Source organism: Sciurus carolinensis, chromosome 9 (assembly GCF_902686445.1).
Source record: "Sciurus carolinensis chromosome 9, mSciCar1.2, whole genome shotgun sequence".
NCBI classification, from domain to species: domain Eukaryota; kingdom Metazoa; phylum Chordata; class Mammalia; order Rodentia; family Sciuridae; genus Sciurus; species Sciurus carolinensis.
In genome coordinates, this window is record NC_062221.1 from 71,012,338 (window position 1) to 71,030,017 (window position 17,680).

General features: G+C 40.6%; 1 protein-coding gene and 1 pseudogene across 1 annotated transcript; one reads left to right on the forward strand and one right to left on the reverse strand.

Moving 5' to 3' along the window:
• Positions 1-318: 318 nt before the first annotated feature.
• Csta (cystatin A) lies at positions 319-11,927 on the reverse strand. The gene is made up of 3 exons (XM_047564759.1): positions 11,765-11,927; positions 4,110-4,211; positions 319-548 (listed from the first exon to the last, which is right to left on the reverse strand). Exons 1-3 carry the CDS (start codon positions 11,828-11,830, stop codon positions 420-422), a joined length of 297 nt encoding a protein of 98 aa, XP_047420715.1. The 5' UTR covers positions 11,831-11,927; the 3' UTR covers positions 319-419.
• A 109-nt stretch (positions 11,928-12,036) lies between these two features.
• Positions 12,037-17,407, forward strand: LOC124993651 (iron-sulfur cluster assembly 1 homolog, mitochondrial-like; annotated as a pseudogene).
• Positions 17,408-17,680: the final 273 nt, after the last annotated feature.

Here is a 17,680-nt window from a genome sequence, read left to right on the forward strand (position 1 = left end):
TCAAAACACTAAATAGCAGCCAAAACAAATTGTGTTACCTGTATTAGTATCAGACTTCAGAATAAGGTCTATAACCAGAGATAGAATGGAATATTTCATAATGATAAGGGGGAAGTTCATTGGAAGAACATAATAGCACCAAATGTCCATATGCCATAGTAATCCTTAGACTGGAGGTAGTACTGAGGCCCATTTTTTATGAGATTTCTAACTGATGTTAACTTGCACAGAATTTCTACCCTAAAGTAATAACAGCTGATTTTGAGAAAGAAGAGGTCACTTATATTTAATACAACAAATGAGTAAAAATTGAAGAAATAATGTATTGAAAAGGAATGCTTCTTTATTGATGGTGATGTTGGTCATTATCATTAATCAGTAGCCAGCAGAAGGAATCAGACCACTTTTGGAATATCCTGCTAAAAGCCGGTCAGCTCGTCATCCTTGCTTTTGTCAGTCTGGTAACCAGTAAGTACCAATTCCTCATTTTGTCCAGGAAGACCTTTGAATATTTTCAAGTGAATGTAACTATCATCACCTACTCGTATCTGAAAGGTATAAGACAAAAAAGGAAAAGGAGATTTATTCATAAGGATCTACATCAACAGAAAAAAGTTATGGGTCTAGAAAGAACTCACTGACATATGCCTTTCTGGAACAGTCTAGACCTGGGCCAGTGTTCCTACACTCAGCTTCTGTGAATCCCTCATCGTATTTCATGAGAGAAAGGGCAGGCTGATGGTGTGGTAAGAAGAAGCACATGTCCTAGATTCATTTAATTGTATTTTTTATCATAATATCTGGGTACAAATAACAACCCAGAGAAGCTTTTTTTTCCCCCAAAGATGCACAGAGCAGAAATATGCAACAGCCTATATTTTTGGTGATCCTTTTTTTTTTTGACTTGTAAATTAGGACACTTTGTTTGCCACGTTATTTGATAAGAGAGAAGAAAATGAGAATTGCTGTAAAAATTTTGGTTGTATGGTTTCCATACCTCTACTGTATTAGAACCTACTTTTATAAATATCCACTGTGTTTTAGGACTGAGCAGGGGCAGGGTGGCCAGCCTCCCTTGTAAAGAGAAGGGATCCTGAAGTCATAGTATGAAGGTTGAGATGGTAGTTTGGGCATAAATCCAGGACCTGGAAAACCACAGGAAGAATTTCCACTTTGTTTCTTGTTTGGGACAATAAAATTTTTGTCTTAGATGGTATCTATTGTGCTCTGCTGTCCCTTCCTATCTTAATTTTAACAAATGCCATTTGTCAAAGTTTATTATGATACTATAAGATGGTGATGAGCATTTTATACACCTGATTATATTTACTTCTTATTACAGACCTGAAGGTGGAATAATATCGATTTTACAGATGCAGAAACAGATAAAGAGATTATTATTATTCTCTATAAATCTCTCATGATGTAAATGGCAGAACCCAAATTCAAACCCAGTTTCATTAGATTCCAACATCTATGTTCTTTTGACTGAACAGGGTAAAAGCGCTTATTTTATGTTTAGAACAGGGCATTGACCTCTGCAAACATTATTAGAGACAGCACGGCCAGTGCTCTGGGTCTCAATCCTGGCTCTGCTTTTACAGTTCTATGACCTCAGTTAGTTACTTCACTTAACCAGGGTTCAATCTTCTCATCAATAATAGAATAGAAGTGGCTAATACTTTCCCGTAGATTGTATTAAAAATGAGTTAGGACACGCCCCACTCTTGGAACAGTGCTTGGCACAGTGTAAGCACGTAGAAGTCATTATCCCCATTGTTCAGGTTAGGACTTGAGGCTCAGAAGACAGCCTTTGATCACAGGTTTTGACTTGCAGAATGAGTGGAATAAAGGTTCAAACCCAGGATGAACTGACACCAGAGGCTGTGGTCCTTCCACTCGAACACCCTGCCTCTTGATAGGAAGGTGGGACATTGAGAGATGGTGAGGTCACTGGCAAGATCTTAACTCTAGAGAGTGGCTCAGCTTGAAGGAATCCACAGCCACACTGCAGGAAGTAAGGAGGGAACTCTGGATAGGAAAGGGTAGTAGAGTGGTCAAGGGAAGAAACTTTCAAGATCATTTTCTGATGAGCTTTTAAAGGAATGCATAAGGGAGTAACTATGTGATATTTATGCATTAGTATTAATCCTAAATTATTAAAGTGATCCCAGTTTTGATGGAAAGATTCCTATCTTTGAACAAAAGAACTTTTAACTGGAAAACTTTCTTTTCCAGCTGTGAAGAAAGACTGAGAAATGACAAAATGATGACATTGCTTTTGAGGATACAGCAGGGTCTCATTCACATGTATCTCCCCTGGGCCCAGTATTTACCAGGAGCCCACATATGGTAGCACTGAACTGATTCACCTAGATAACCCAGTATTGTAACTCTTCCTTCCTTCCTTTCTTCCTTTCTTCCTTTCTTCTTTTGTTTTTTTCCTTCTTCTTCTTCTTCTTATTTTTTTTTTTAATGTACCAGGAATTGGACCCTGGGGTGCTTAACCACTGAGCCCATTTTTTATTTTGAGATAGGGCCTTGCTTAATTACTGAGACTGGCTTTGAACTTGCTATCCTCCTGCCTCAGCCTCCTGATTTGCTGGGATTATAGGTACGCACCATGGCACCTGGCTCATAACTTTCTTATGCTAAGCTGACTAGTTCCACTTACTGTATTTTGTTTGCTGAAAACATTAATTTTTAATATCTTAAGTAGTTATTTGTTAAAGAGAAATAAACCATACTGTGTCCTGGTCAAATGGTTAAGTAAAGAATAAGTAAATACACTTGAATGTCTGTTGTTGTTATGATTACAGTGCTGGGGACTGAACTCATAGCCTCATGAGTACTAGACAAGTGATCTGTCACTGAACTACACCAGCACTGTTATTCTTTTTAAAATCAGAATTGTTATCTTTTTAATATATAAGAATAAGAATGGCTCCCACATATATCCATGATTGACTTGTTGAACTGGTTCCCTTTTGGTAACATCAAAAGAATTTTTAGCTGGGTGTGATGGTACACACCTGTAATCCCAGTGGCTTGGGTGGCTGAAGCAAGATGATAGCAAGTTCAAAGGCAGCCTCAGCAACTTAGTGAGGCCCTAAGTAACTTAGCGAGACTTGGTCTCTAAATAAAAAATAAAAAGGGCTGGGGATATGGCTCAGTAGTTAAGTGCCCCTGAGTTCAATCCCTGGTACTACTACTACTACTACTAATAATAATAATGATAATAATAGTTTCTTTCATTAGAACTGAGTCAATGCATCACTTAATGGTTTGATATAACTATAAAATCAATTTAAAAAATATTTTAAATATACCACTGCTTAAAACTATACCTAGAGTGCCACAAGTTTGATCTACTGAGTTGCAAAAATAATATTTAAATTATATTAATTAAAATACTTAGTTGAGGGTAAAAGTGGTGTGCAGTCTTTTCCTAGATAATGGTTCAAGCCATTTTAAAGATCCATTTAATATGGGCATACAGAATCATAAAGCTCTGAGGAACATAGGCTTTAAGACACTATCTGGTCTGGCCCCAGGCCCTCAAGCCCTCCCACCATACACGTAAAGCAACCAGGGCCACAAAACAAGTGTGCCCTGAACTGCTGTGAAATGTTTTCCTATACAAGTTCTAGAAATTAAGTTAAGATTGATGTGATCCTACAATATGTATAATCAGAAAAATTAGAGATTACACTCCATTTATGTACAATCTATCAAAATATATAAATGCATTCTACTGTCACATACAACTAATTAGAACAAATAAAATATTTTTTTTTTAAAAAAGCTAAATTCAGGGGCTGGGAGATAGCTCAGTCGGTAGAGTGCTTGCCTTGCAAGCACAAGGCCCTGGGTTCGATCCCCAGCACCCAAAAAAAAAAAAAAAAAAAGCTAAATTCATGAGAAGAAAAGTACTGTAAATGCAACGCCATTTGCTGGATTTGAGAGTCTATCACTTGTAAGGTATCATGGTAGGCATCTTCATTTTGGATAGTCAGAATGAATGAAGTGTATGGTAGGGAAACAAGAAACACCACAGCAAATAAGAAATATGATATCTTTGAATGCTAAAGTGGACATCGAACTCTAACCTTAATGTAGTAATTTATTCCAGCCACTACTTGAGTTTTGTATTCTACAGCTTCGAATTGTTCATAAGTCCTATTTGTTTTTTCTTCAAGCTGTGGTTTGACCTTAAAAAGAGAAAAAAGGAAACAAATTAGTAAATATATATTGAACTCTATTTATGTGATTTAAAATTCTGGGAACCTTATACTCTTAACAGTTCTCAGTAATGACAATGAGATCTGTGAGCTGTTTCCCATATTTCAACAAAAAACATTTATCTTTAAGATTACATGAATTAAGCTGGGGGTGGTGAGACAAGCCTGCAATCCCAGTGACTCAGAGGCTGAGGCAGGAGGATCACAAGTTTGAGGACAGCCTGGGCAACTTAGCAAGGCCCTGTCTCAAAATAAAAATTAAAAAGGGTGAGGGATGTGGCTCAGTGGTTAAGTGCCCCTGGGTTCAATCACCAGTACCAAAAAAAAAAAAAAAAAATTACATGTATCAAAATGTCAAACTTTGTTGGTTTAGGCTGAATTAACATCAAATCAATGTGATAATTCAATATAGCAACATTTTGACTGGTAAAGCTCCAGCAGTTATATATGCCTTTGATTAATTAAGAAAAAGAGTGATAATTATTATTTATTTGTAAAAAATTATTTTGAAACAATTTCACACTTAGAGTTGTGAAAATAACATATTGAATTCCTTTATAGTATTTAATTTCCCCTAATGTTACCATCTTACATATCTATAATATAATCATCAAAACCAGGAAATCAACATGATATAATACTATTAAGTCATCTATAAACCTCATTAGAATTTTGCCAGTTGTCCCCAAAATGTCCCTTTTCTGCTCCGGGATCCTAACTACATTTAGTCATCACGTCTCCCTCATCTCTTCCATCCTTTTGTCTTTTTTGCTCCTGATCTTGACACTTTTGAAGAATACTGAATTGTTGCTTTGCAGAACATCCCTGGATTTGGGTTTGCCTGACCTTCTGTTGGTTAGTATGCTACATCTTTCTGTAAGGATGGCACAGGTTAACGTGCTCCTCATGCATCCCAGGAAAAGCTGCATGTTTCCGTGGTGCTGATGTTAATTTCCATCACTTAGGTTGTCTGCTTGTTTCTGCCACTGAAAAGTTACTATTTTCCCCCTTTGTAATTAATATAATTTTTTTGAAGAGACACATTCAACTGTCCTATATATATATATATATATATTTTTTTTTTTTTTTTGGGTGCTGGGGATTGAACCCAGGGCCTTGTGCTTGCAAGGCAAGCACTCTACCGACTGAGCTATCTCCCCAGCCCCTGTCCTATATTTTTCATTAGATTTTCATTCACCAATTTATCATGTGATGTTTCTCCCCAACAACAATTTTTACTGTGGTGTTTGACAAATTATTATTTGATTTCTATCATTCCTTGTATATCTGTTAATTGAAATTTTACTATAAGGAAGACTGTCTCCCTTTTCCTATTCATTTATTACTTCTATTAATGTGACTTGTGGGTGTTTATTTCGAAAGTTATAATTCATTACTACTTTTTTTGTTGTTGTTGTTGTTGTCATTGTTGCTCCTCAACATGGCTCCAGCATTTCATGAGCACTTCCTTACTTTCTGACATGAGATGCTCTCCTAATGAAAGCATTTAATGTGCAGCCAGCTTCAGTCAAGTCTCCAGGGTATCCGAGGTTCTGCTGAGGCCATCCCGTCTTTCCAATTAGTGGGCAGATGTTTTGAGTCCTTTCCTATTGGTGTCTTAGTTCATCCAGCAGAACTGTTTTTAAAGATGTATGTAGACGTTTGCAGACTGAATTCTCGGACACTTTTGAAGGGCCACTCTGTGGACCCTTTTCTCCCATAACCTTCAGAGTCAGTGGGAAGAAGGCGATTGCTTTGTTGAGTTGGAAAATGAAGTTCCAAAGTGGAGAAAGGGAGAGGACAGAGAGAGAACAAACCAAAATGGCAAGAGGCTGGGTGGGAAGACAGGAGGAGACCAGGGACAGATGGCAGAGAGAAGCTGACCTGGAAAAGGGGTTGCTGTCTTAGGCTCTTCTGGTGCTGACCCTTTTGAGCTGCCAAAGGAGGGATTAGGAACTGAGTTAGGAGCTGAGTTGGAAAGGGTTTATCTCTACGCTGACTCCCAACAGGACTGATTTAACATCATTTTCCAAGTAAGGAAGCTGTGAGGAGAGCCTGATTGCTTAAGGTTGAAAAATTTCAATCACAGTCCTAGCTATTTTAAAGTCTTTGCCTGAAACCTAAATATCTGTTATGCAGTCCTGGTTTTCAGTCTTCTGGTCATTTTTTTTTTTTTTCAGCTCAAATCATACTTTTTTATTTCTGTCTGTTCTATGAACAGATCCAAATTTGTGACCTTTCCATGGCATGCGTGCAGATCACAAGTGCAGAGTTTTCCATGAGAGAGTTCATGCCAAGTGCTCTGGTGTATTTCCTTTGTGCCTTGGCACCTGTCATGTGGGTTGCCCCAGTTTCTGGTTTGCTGGATGTGTAATGTGCAGCCTCCCTCTCAACTTCCAGTAGAACAGATTTGCACTGTTCAGCGTTAGATGCTATGGGTCTGGGTGATGAGATTTGAGCAGGGGGCTAGGGAAAGGGGCAAACTGGGGAGCTTATAAGTGAAGCTTTGAAATTCAGAAGGTAGCTTAGTGCTGAAAGAGCCCCAGGGTGGGCACTGAGGGGAAGGAAGCCAGCTGTGAGTGGTGGTCAGGAACCTGCTATGGACAGGCCTTGTGCTGAATCCAGTTGGAGTTTCCCTTACTCAGCCTGCCACGTGCAGTAGTGGCCGAGAACCTGGAGGGAACAGTGTGGGTTTAGCACTTTGCCCCAAGTCAAAAGAAGGAGGCCATGAGGGAGAAGCGCCTGGTAAAACAGATTTACTCCAGAGCTGTTCAAGCTTTTCTTATTGCTGCAGAGCACAGATCTTGGGGGGTTGTCTGTTTTTTAGGATCTGAAGATTAAATCATGTGACACCCAACATCCAGGCATTTTCCCTAATCTGTAATCATTCTTCAGAAACACTTGAACTATGCAGAGGACGGACAGAGATGAGAGTGGTGACATGGAGAGACCGTGTGTTGGAAAATTTTACAAGTTCAGGAAGGAGAGTTTGGTAGTTGTGTGAAAGGATGGTGGGTCTTGTAGGGTGTGTCTGGTGCACATTTGTTATCTGATGTGTTTGGAAGAAAGGAGGAAGTATGAGGCAAGGCACCTGGATGAAGAACTGAAGTCACCTGGCCAAGAATGGAGGGACTGGCTGAAGAAAGGAGGACAGAGTCTCCTCTCAGAGGGATGGGTATGATCCAGCTGGGGAAAGGTAAATTGGGGCATTGTCTCACCAGATGTCTGCAGTTTTCTAAGAAGGGAAGGAACTGATACATCCTGCTGGAGGGACCATGGGGGGACAGGAGGGATTGAGAAACTGAGGAAAGAGAAGGTAGTTTCTTAAAATGAGGAACAAATTGGACTGAAGGAATGTTGTGGTCCCAGGGTCCTCATGTGGTTATTGGGTGTGAATTCAGAGTTGGGATGAGTGAGTTTTCTGTGGTTCTCATCCTCCTTGAGCAGAGATCGCTGATCTTGGAGAAGAACCTGAGGAGGAGGCAGAGGCCGTGGGAGTGATCTCTAATTGAAGGCTGGAATGACAGGAGCTCACAGATTCATGGAAATCAGGGGTGGAGGAGTGTACAAAACCACCTGTCATGGAAGAGTGACCAAGTGGGCCCCAGCATGTTCGGATGGAGATGGGAGGGTAAGTGCCTGGAGGATTCTGGTGTGGCTGAATGGCAGGTTTCCGGGTGTGGGGCAGTGGGAGACATGACTGACTGATGAGGAGGCTGAGGTAGGAGAGGGGAACATAAATCTGTGATGGGTGAGTGAGAACCAGGAGGTGCTGAATTTCAGGGTGTGTCCAGGATGGTATGCAGATATGTTTGTGTGGTATCCTGGCACATAAAAATTATGTTTTGTGTGTTTGCCAGAAATGGTATTCAGCAGGCGAGTGACTTAAGGCATGTGTGGGGGTGTCATATGCACGCATATTTGTATGTGTACTAATAGTCCTTATTTCCAAAAATAATTATTAAAATAACAAATAAACATACTTATACTGAATTCTAATCCAGTAGTTATTTACATATGATTTAAGATAACAGATCAGCAATAGTGATCTGGAGATTTCTGCTGTTGGGGTTATCTATGTATTTGGTCCTTTATTACATATATCATGGCTTTCCATGGTTGAGTTCATGTATGGCTCTTTGTTTCATCATGTGTCTTCTCACCTCCATTCCATTTTGTAAATTTTCCTGCAGCCAAGGACCGTTTTATTCTCCTGCCTATCAGAACAGTCCATGCAGTGCTGTCTACATAATCAGTGTCTTCTGAATGAGAAGATCGCAGTTGTTTTCCTTTATAACAACTTGTCTCCCAAAATAGAAAAGACAGACAGAGCAATGACTACTATCAACCAACAGAGAGAGACTTGGAAGAGAAGTCTTCTTCCAAGAATACTCTGACCAAGTTCTTTCAGCATCTCTCAGTACATGATCCATTCTGTCTCTGTTGTCTTGTCTTCTACCTTCAAATATGAACCCTCTCAGTTCTAACCCTTTGTTTGACTTTCTTTCTGACCTCATCCAACATCCCTCTTTCACTTAGCTGTCAGTTCCTGGCATGTGCAGTTCCCACTCATCTGTGACACTGCTCTCTCCTGTGATGTCCTTTCCTATTCTTCTTTCCCTCCCACCCCAGTGGGGTTCTTCCTTTACTTGGCATTCCACTAAGAAGCTCCCAGATAAGGAGAGAGGAACCTCAGAATCATCAACACTTCTAAGAGCTGAAAAAGCTTGCATTTTAACAGGTGATTTTAAAAAATAGAAATAAACTTAAAAATTGAAGAAACAAAACTACAAAGTAAATGATAGGCAGTGGAGATGTTCCCTGGAACTTCCTCACATCACAGTAGATGTGTGATGACCAGCACCTACCCACTAGCCTAGCCCTGCCGGGGGACACAACCAGTTCTAGAATCTTGGAGGAATTGATTCAATTTCCTCACTATCAAGTACTTTCAATAGCCTCTGACTCTTGGAGTTGTTTGTGGGGGAATAACTGATGTAATGGATGTGAAAGTGCTTCCTAAACTACAGTTTATTGACTTCTACCTTCCAACACTTATCTGGGAATTGTCCCTTAAGACTGTCTCCTACAATGGGGAGCAGATGAGAGACAAGTGGGAGTTCAGCAGCTGAGGAGCTGCACCCCCACACAGTAATCATTTCCCTGAAGGTAATAAGGTAAGGAGGGTTGACAAGCAATCTCTAGCATGCTCACTGGTCCAAAACCTATGGTTATGAAAAAGTACCTAATTGGCTAATGTTCTAGATATCTGGACTTCCCCCACTGCACCGTTAGCTCCTGAGGGCAGGGGCCAAATCTTACAGCTCTAATGTAGCTTCTGTAAAATTTAGCACAAGGCTAGACACCTAGGAGATAGTCAGGAAACACACATACCATGGATGCTTCATCCACGTGTGTTTCTCATAGTGACTTAAATGTGAGGCTGGAACCTGCAGTGAGGAGGCCAGACTGCCACACTCTTACTCCTCGGTGTGTTCCTGCACCCGCGAAACTTCTCCATGTGCTAACACTGTGTGGAGGAAGGGGCTGCCAGTCAAAACTCTGGAGGGAGGCTAATTTCTTAATCAGGTGAGTCTTAGCCACTTTGAATCTTGGTTTCATCATCTGAAAATTGGACGTAATGTCCTCTCTACCTGCTCCAGGGTTATGAAGATCAAATGTGAGGTCCAATGGAGGTCAAAGTTTTTAAAACTAAAAAGCGCCTTTATGGGGTGAGGTAGCAGTGTTAATACCTACTTCCCATGACACCTCTGACAAAGTTGGAGCCTGAGGTAAACACACTTTTGAATTACTTTTATAATTAAGACGGTGCTCACAGATGGCATTGTTAACAATACAAGGCCTTCTAGTAGCTTCTTATTTAAAAAAAATTATTCTTGCTAAGCAAGGTGGTGTACACTTGTGCCAGCTACTTGAAAAGCAGAGGAAAGGAGGATCACTGGAGTCCCCAAGTCTGAGACTAGCCTGAGCAACACAGGAGGACCCCAACATACATACACACACAAACACACACACAAACACACACAAAGTAAATTTAAAATAGTAATGAGTCTAACTAACTAAGGTGATAGACTTTTAAAAATCATTGAAATGCTCTGTATCTGCTATATTTCAAATTTCTATTGCTTCCTATCCCCTTACAACTCTGGTTCCTGGAGAGTCTCGGGGAGACTTGGGGGGCTCAGGGATGATTTCAGGCAAAAATTTGAAATAAACGATTACGGTGTCTTACCTATGCATATTTTAAATTTCAAGTCATTTTTATGCACATTATTTTGGTTTCGTCCTTACAGCTCTGAGGTTAGTGGGGCAGGAGACTTTTCCAAATGAAATTGAGAACTTTTATTTTGGCACCCTATTTTAAAAGCCTCATCTCCCAGGGATCTTGGAGGATAACATACACCTCTGGTCCTGTAGGCGGTGAGGCCAGGAATAGCAGCAGCAGCACCTGCAACCCCGGTAGGAATGCAGAATCTCAGGTCCACCTCAGACTCCTGAGTTAGAATCTGTGTTTTATCAAGACTCACAGGGACTTTTGGGCACATTCAAGTTTGAGGACACTGATGTGATACAGGGATTCAAATAAAAGTATTAATGACTCAGTATATTCTCCAAGAATAAGAAACTCTAATGTTAAGTAAGCAAACTTCTGAAAAAGAACTATTTAGCTCTAAAGAATGAGTGATTGAATTCCAGGCCTCTGGAATTTCAGGGCCCTAAAATAAAGGATCTTGTCTCTATCACTTACATAGAAAGTCAATTTGATTGGCCAAATAATGTCATAGAATGATGATTCAGAGAGAAAAAACAAGAAGGATTAGAAAATGAGGCAATAAATTATAAACTTAGGTGGGAGCTAATTAAACACCACCTAAAATGTATCAACATGCTAAAATCATTTAGAGTTCTATTCTTACCATAATCAATGTGGTGGTCCTGGAATCGCCATAGGCTATATTATTTCTCTCTAATTGAATCATCCTCTAACTCCTAAATGACTACAGCACTATTTGGACAGATGCAAAGGAAGTCTGTAACTGACTTCGTTTACAATACTGTTCTTCATTCAACCCATTTAAAAACGATCTCCCTGAAGTGCATTCAAAGTCCAGTTTATCCCATAGTTAACGACCTTAGACTTTTATTACTTGTTGTTTTCACAGAGATTGAAAAAATTCACCAGTAACCGAATTAGTAATCTTAAAACCATTCATTTAAGTAAAGCCTTAGAGAGATGATCCGAAACAAATTGTTCTACAAATGGGTAAACGAGGCTCTGACAAGGAACAGTGACTTGGTCGAGGTCACTCTTGCAGTGTTGGGATTATTCCAGGTTTTGTCTGAAAGGCTCAGTGTTCCATTTTTAGCTGCAGGAAAGCTTGGACAAAGCCCCATTTCCCCCAATGCTCTGGTTTTCATGTTCTCCCACCCCGCCTAACACAGGGCCAAAAGATGAACTGAGATTTTGGATCCAACTTTTTCCTGAAATGGCACCAACTCACCTCATTAGCAATCTCCTGGATTTCTGGAGTGGCGGGTTTGGCCTCAGTCAAGCCTCCAGGTATCATTTTGGCTAGTTGCGAGTCGGCTGGCAGGCTGCTGGAACCAAAGTGCTCAGGTAAGTGGGGAGACAAGTTTTAACAGGGTTGTCTACAAGCTCCGCCTACAGAATGTATTAATTTCCACAAAGAGCAAAGAGGCGCGGGAAAATGAGCTTGCCGGAGGACAGTCTTCTTGCTTCCTTGAGAGGATCTGCTGAGTGGAACTGGGAAGGATGGTGGGGGACCAGCGTGGGCGTGCTCGAGAGTCATGCGGCAGCAAGCCTCAGACTTGCGTCCCTGTGTTCTCGGTCCTGGTGATTTCACCCCGTTGCGCCTTCTGCAATACAACATGCAAAACCACAGTCTCTGGATGTTTTTAAACCTCCAATAGAACGTTTTATATAAGACATTTTTTAAAAATGTTTTTTAGAGTCGATAGACCTTTATTTTATTCTCTTATTTATATGTGGTGCTGAGAATCAAGCCCGGTGCCTCACACATGCTAGGCAAGCGCTCTACCACTGAGCCACAGCCCCAGTCATAAAAAAAAAAAATATATATATATATATATATATATATTTATATTTATATTTATATTTATATATATATTATATATATATTTATATATTTATATATATATTTATATATATATATTTATATATATATATATATTTTTTTTAAGGAATACTTTCAAATAATGTCAAGGCTGATTGTTCACAATGTACTTGAATTTGTGAAAATGATAAAAGGATCTGTATGGAGGATTTCATCTGGATATGTGTACTTCACTTTTAATTTCTAGGAATGGTGGTTCAAATACAGAAAAGCAACAAGAATAAAATAACAAGCACGTAAATTTCTATTGCTCAGAACTAAAGAGTTTAAACATTTTGTCTTTACTTCATGTCCTATTTTTCTTTTTGTAGTTGTTTTGAAGAAAAAAAAATATTACCCACCCCAACCTTGCCCTCCACAGAGGTAAGTTATTGTGGGTTTGGTATCTTTCTAGCCCATTTTTATGCTTTTACTTGGTGTTTTAAAATTAATTTATTGTTATTATTATTATCATTATTATTGGTACCAGGGATTGAACCCAGGAGCACTTAACCACAGAGCCACATCCCCAGTCCTTTCTATATTTTATTTAGAGGCAGGGACTCAGTAAGTTACTTAGGGCCTTGCTAAGTTGCTGAGGCTGGCTTTGAACTCTCTATCCTCCTGCCTCAGCCTCCCAAACTGCTGGGATTACAGACACTGTGCCTGGCCTATTTTAAGAATTTAACTTAAGTTGTATGCTAACCATATTTTTTATGTTTTGTTCTTTTCCTACTCTATGTGTTTCGTAGTCTCTCCATGTGGAGGTGTAGATAGATCAGTCCAGTTCCCTTCAAATCTGCTGCTCTCTGCTACATCTATTATTCTATGTGACTGCTCTATGGTATTTCATAGGGCATATACTCATTCTCCTATTAAGATTCCAGCTGTTTCTGTTGCTTCACCCTTATAAAGAACGTTGCATTACCTTCCTTTGTACATATGTGAGGGTTTCTCCAGACAACTTATCTAGGAACAAAAGTTGCTGTTGTGGTGTGAATATTTATTTATATCATTTTATTCTGTTTCAGGACCATGTAATAAATAGGAACCAAAGAGTTTACAGTATAAGGAATTTTTTACCCATTCGACTCCTCAGTCACTCTTCTTTCCAGAGACAACTGCTGCACCAGCTTCTTGTGTATTCTTTATAGCTATTGTCACACATGAAAATAAGTAAATAAACAACTACACATACATACACGTGCATGTACACAGATGCATGTGTATGTGTATAAATTGTTCTTTTACACAAATGAGGTAATACACTCTTTGCTTTTACCCTAACAATGTATTTTGGAGATTATGCTATATCATTATACAGAGAGGTGTTTGATTATTTATAATGGTGTTTGGCAAATGCTTGGAGAGGGATAAATGTTTTACTGGAAAAATCTAAGGGGTGCTAGGCAGGTGACTCTCCATCAAATGCCTTCACCCTGCAGATTGAGGAGAACAGCAAAGGTGATGACAAGGTGCTCCTTCACGAAGCCACAAGTCCTCTGAAGAGTATGGCCCAGGTTTCACAGGCCACAGACTCTGGTCACAGACAATCCCAGACAGCCTCCATGTGTAGGTTCTATTCATCTTCCTGTGACCTTCCCAAGTCAAGTCCTCTCAGATGCAGCCCCCTAACTGTTTTCAAGGCCACAGCCCATTTTTACTTCCTTGCTCACCTAGTCTAGGCCCTCCTTCTAGCCCTTCCCTGGTGGGAGGGGACAGGGTTAGCTCCAGTCTGTTCCCTTTCTAGGCTTGATGCCCTTTGTTTCTCAGCTCTTCCCTCTTGATTCTCTATAATTTCTTTTAGAAATAAAACCTTCCCCAAAGCAAATATTACTTTGTCTTCGCATTTCTACTATAATAGCCTTAATTCTCCAGTGGTGTGGATGACTCCAACAAACAGGGAAGAGTCGCACACAAGGAAGTGCAGAAAAGCACAATAATTGAAACAGTCAACAGATTAAATAAACACTTATTTTTAAAGTACCTTTAAGATTGCTCTTTGGGTTTTTCTTTTTTCGGCATGTCTTTATGGAGACGGTATGGAGCTAGACATCCTCATGTGTTCCGTAGTTCTTGTCTATGGTCTTATCTTCAGTGGGAGTTGCCTTTTATGGGAGCTTTATCCTTTATGGGCTGAGTTGCTAGACTTCCCCTTAGGGTGGCTGCCTGTGTGCAGCCCTAGGAGGTAAAAGCTCTTATGTTACTACTGATTTAGGAGTTTTGAACCATGAGGATACTGAGAATTGGGGCTTTTCTCCAGCTTGTGGGATAGGCCTGGGGCTCTGGACTTCCCCAGCTAACTGTGCTGCCCCCGTTGTCAGGGGTGGATGTGTGGATACACTCATGCACAACCCATCATTCCCACTCCTGGAGAGTGGAGACGTGTCCACACGAAGACTTGTGTGCAAATGTTCATAGCTGTGTTATTCCTAACAACTCTGAACTGAAAATGTGACTGGTGAATGGCAAAAATCAATCAAGTGTGGCATATTCATAGCATAAAATACTGTTCAACAATAAAAAGTAACACAATAGCCACACATTCAATAATATACGGGAACCTCAAAAACAAATCGATGTGAGGTACAAGTCAAACAAAAGAGACGATGGACTATATTATTCCATTTATGTGAAACCCTGCAAGATGCAAAATCATAGTGACAAAAAGAAGATCAAGGTTGCTTGAGGCTGGGGGAGAGGGAAGGAAAGGACTGCAGAGGGGTATAAGGAAGTGCTTTAGGAAGATGCAGCTGCTCCATGTCTGGAATGCAGTCAAGTGACACAACAGCATACCTTTACCAGAATTCATCAGCTGGGCACTTAAAACGGGTAGACTTTACTGTATGTAAGTTACACCACCCCAAAACTGGAATAAAGAAAACGGTGCTACCATTTGAACACTTTTATGTGTGTCTTGGCCTTGCTTTATATACTGCTTCCTTTAATGTGTTTCTTTAGGGTCTTAACTGCTGCTGAATGACCACATGCTCAATGACATATGACCTTAAACATACTTAGGAAAGCCCCATCTGAAGTGTGTGCTCAAGGGGGAGGACATAGGTACTCCGCCTGGCACTCCACGTGGTGAAGAAGGAAAGCAGGAGGTAAGGTTGCTTGAGGCTTGGTCACTAAGAATAGGTGAAAGATGTTTACACATTAGTTGTTGGGTCATAGTGGCCTCTAAAGGTTTGAGCTGTACAGAAACCATTTATGACTTAGGAAGATACAACTGGGAGCAATGTGCAGGCTGGTGTGTTAATGAAAAATACTGTCTCTTTTCTCCTACCATCCTCCCAACACTCAGCACACTTCAGGCCACCAAACTGTGTGGGACACACAAACAATGCTCCAATAGACCCTCATGGGTGTCCTATCATTCAGTTTGATTCTGACATTAACCGGAGTTAGGGTCTGATTCCACAGGTTAAGGGCATAATCCCCCAAGGTTGTCCCTCACTTCAGATGCCAATCATACGACCCAGGTCATGACAAATACTTTGGGTCTACCAACTATAAATCAAAGTTTCCATGACCCCCACCTTGGGTTTAACCATTTTCTAAGACTCAGAGAAACGCATTGGTCAGCTTATTATTTAATAAGGGATATGATGAAGGATACAGATAAGTAGCCATATTAGAGTGAATCCTGTAGAACTCCTGAATGTGAGAGCTTCTGTCCCTGTGGAATTGGGGTACACCGCCCTCTCACCACGTGGATGTTTCCCAATCCAGAAGCTCTTCAGACTCTATAGTTCAGGGATTTTTTATGGAGGCTTCATCACACAGACATGACTGATTGCTGACTGAACCTCCAGCCCTCTCCCTTCCCATAGGATAGGGCGTGTGGTGGAGCTGAAGTTGCAGACTTCCTTTCTGGCTTCCTGGAGCCAGCCCTCCTCCAGGGCCCACACGTGCCTCACTAAAACAAAACTTACTCCTTCCACCCAGAGAAGTTCTAAGGGATTAGGAACTTTGTGTCAGGAACTGGGGTCAAAGACCAAATATTAGAACAACAGATTGTCCTAGTACCCCTAGCTCAAGAAATGACCAAGTGTTTAGGAGTTCTGTATCAGAAATCGGAGAGAAAGAGCGATGTGTGTGTGTGTGTGTGTGTGTGTGTGTGTGTGTATCTTATTATAAATCACAATATCGTGGCTGGATTTGAGAAGATCCTGGAGACAGAAAAATCAATTAGGAAGTTAATCACAATGAAATAATGGAAGGTTAATGAGAGCTTGATCGAAGGCTGGCAGATGGACTGAGGAGGAAGGGGACCCATACCCCAATTACATAAATAATATTAGGAGTGGGGGAAGGACAAGGAAAAGGGAGTTGGAAGGCTGACAGGTGTTTCATTTGGGTGATCAGGACAATGATTGCACTATTAACAGAATTTGGGACTGCAGGGGGAAAAGCAGGTCTAAGCAAAGAAGAGTTAATACTGAAAATATAAAAATACAACTGGGAAAAGAAAATTACCTTTCTCCTTCCAGATAAATTATGGGGGAGACTGAAGATCCTTGCAAAAGAATTTAATGCGATGCACCCGCGGCGTCCATGGAGACAGATTGAAGTGGCGGAGCTCTGGCCCGAGGCACCATGACGCCGGGCGTTGAAGATATCGGCCTCGTTAGTCCAGGCCACTGTCCTGGCTGTGAGCAAGAGGAAGCTGTAGCCCGCCCGAGCCGCCCTCATCCTGACACCTTCAGCAGTAAACAAAATAAAACAACTTCTCAAAGATAAGCCTGAGCATGTAGGTGTGAAAGTCGGTGTCCCAACTAGAGGCTGTAATGGCCTTTCTTGCACGCTGGAATATACAAAGACAAAGGAGATTCTGATGAAGAAGTTGTTCAAGATGGAGTCAGAGTGTTCATGGAAAAGAAAGCACAGCTGACACTTTTAGGAACAGAAATGGACTATGTTGAAGACAAATTATCCAGTGAGTTTGTCTTCAGTAACCCAAACATCAAAGGAACTTGTGGCTGGGGAGAAAGCTTTAATATTTGAAACCTCAGGACTCCTCTGGCTGTAAACTCCAGGAAAGCTTGCTGAAACCTCGGAGCTTGCTGAAGAAATCATGTGACTGTCACATGCCTAAGGTTTATAATGTGTGACCACCTTGTGGGGAAAATAAAGTGATGCCTTGAAAATGAAGTCAGTATGTTAGATTCCAGAAGAAATGATGTTTGTATTCTCCATATGGGACAGAAAGTGAGAAACCATTGCTCCTTTTGGATCATTGTTATATAAAGAAAAAATTCTACCCTACACTTAACGCTC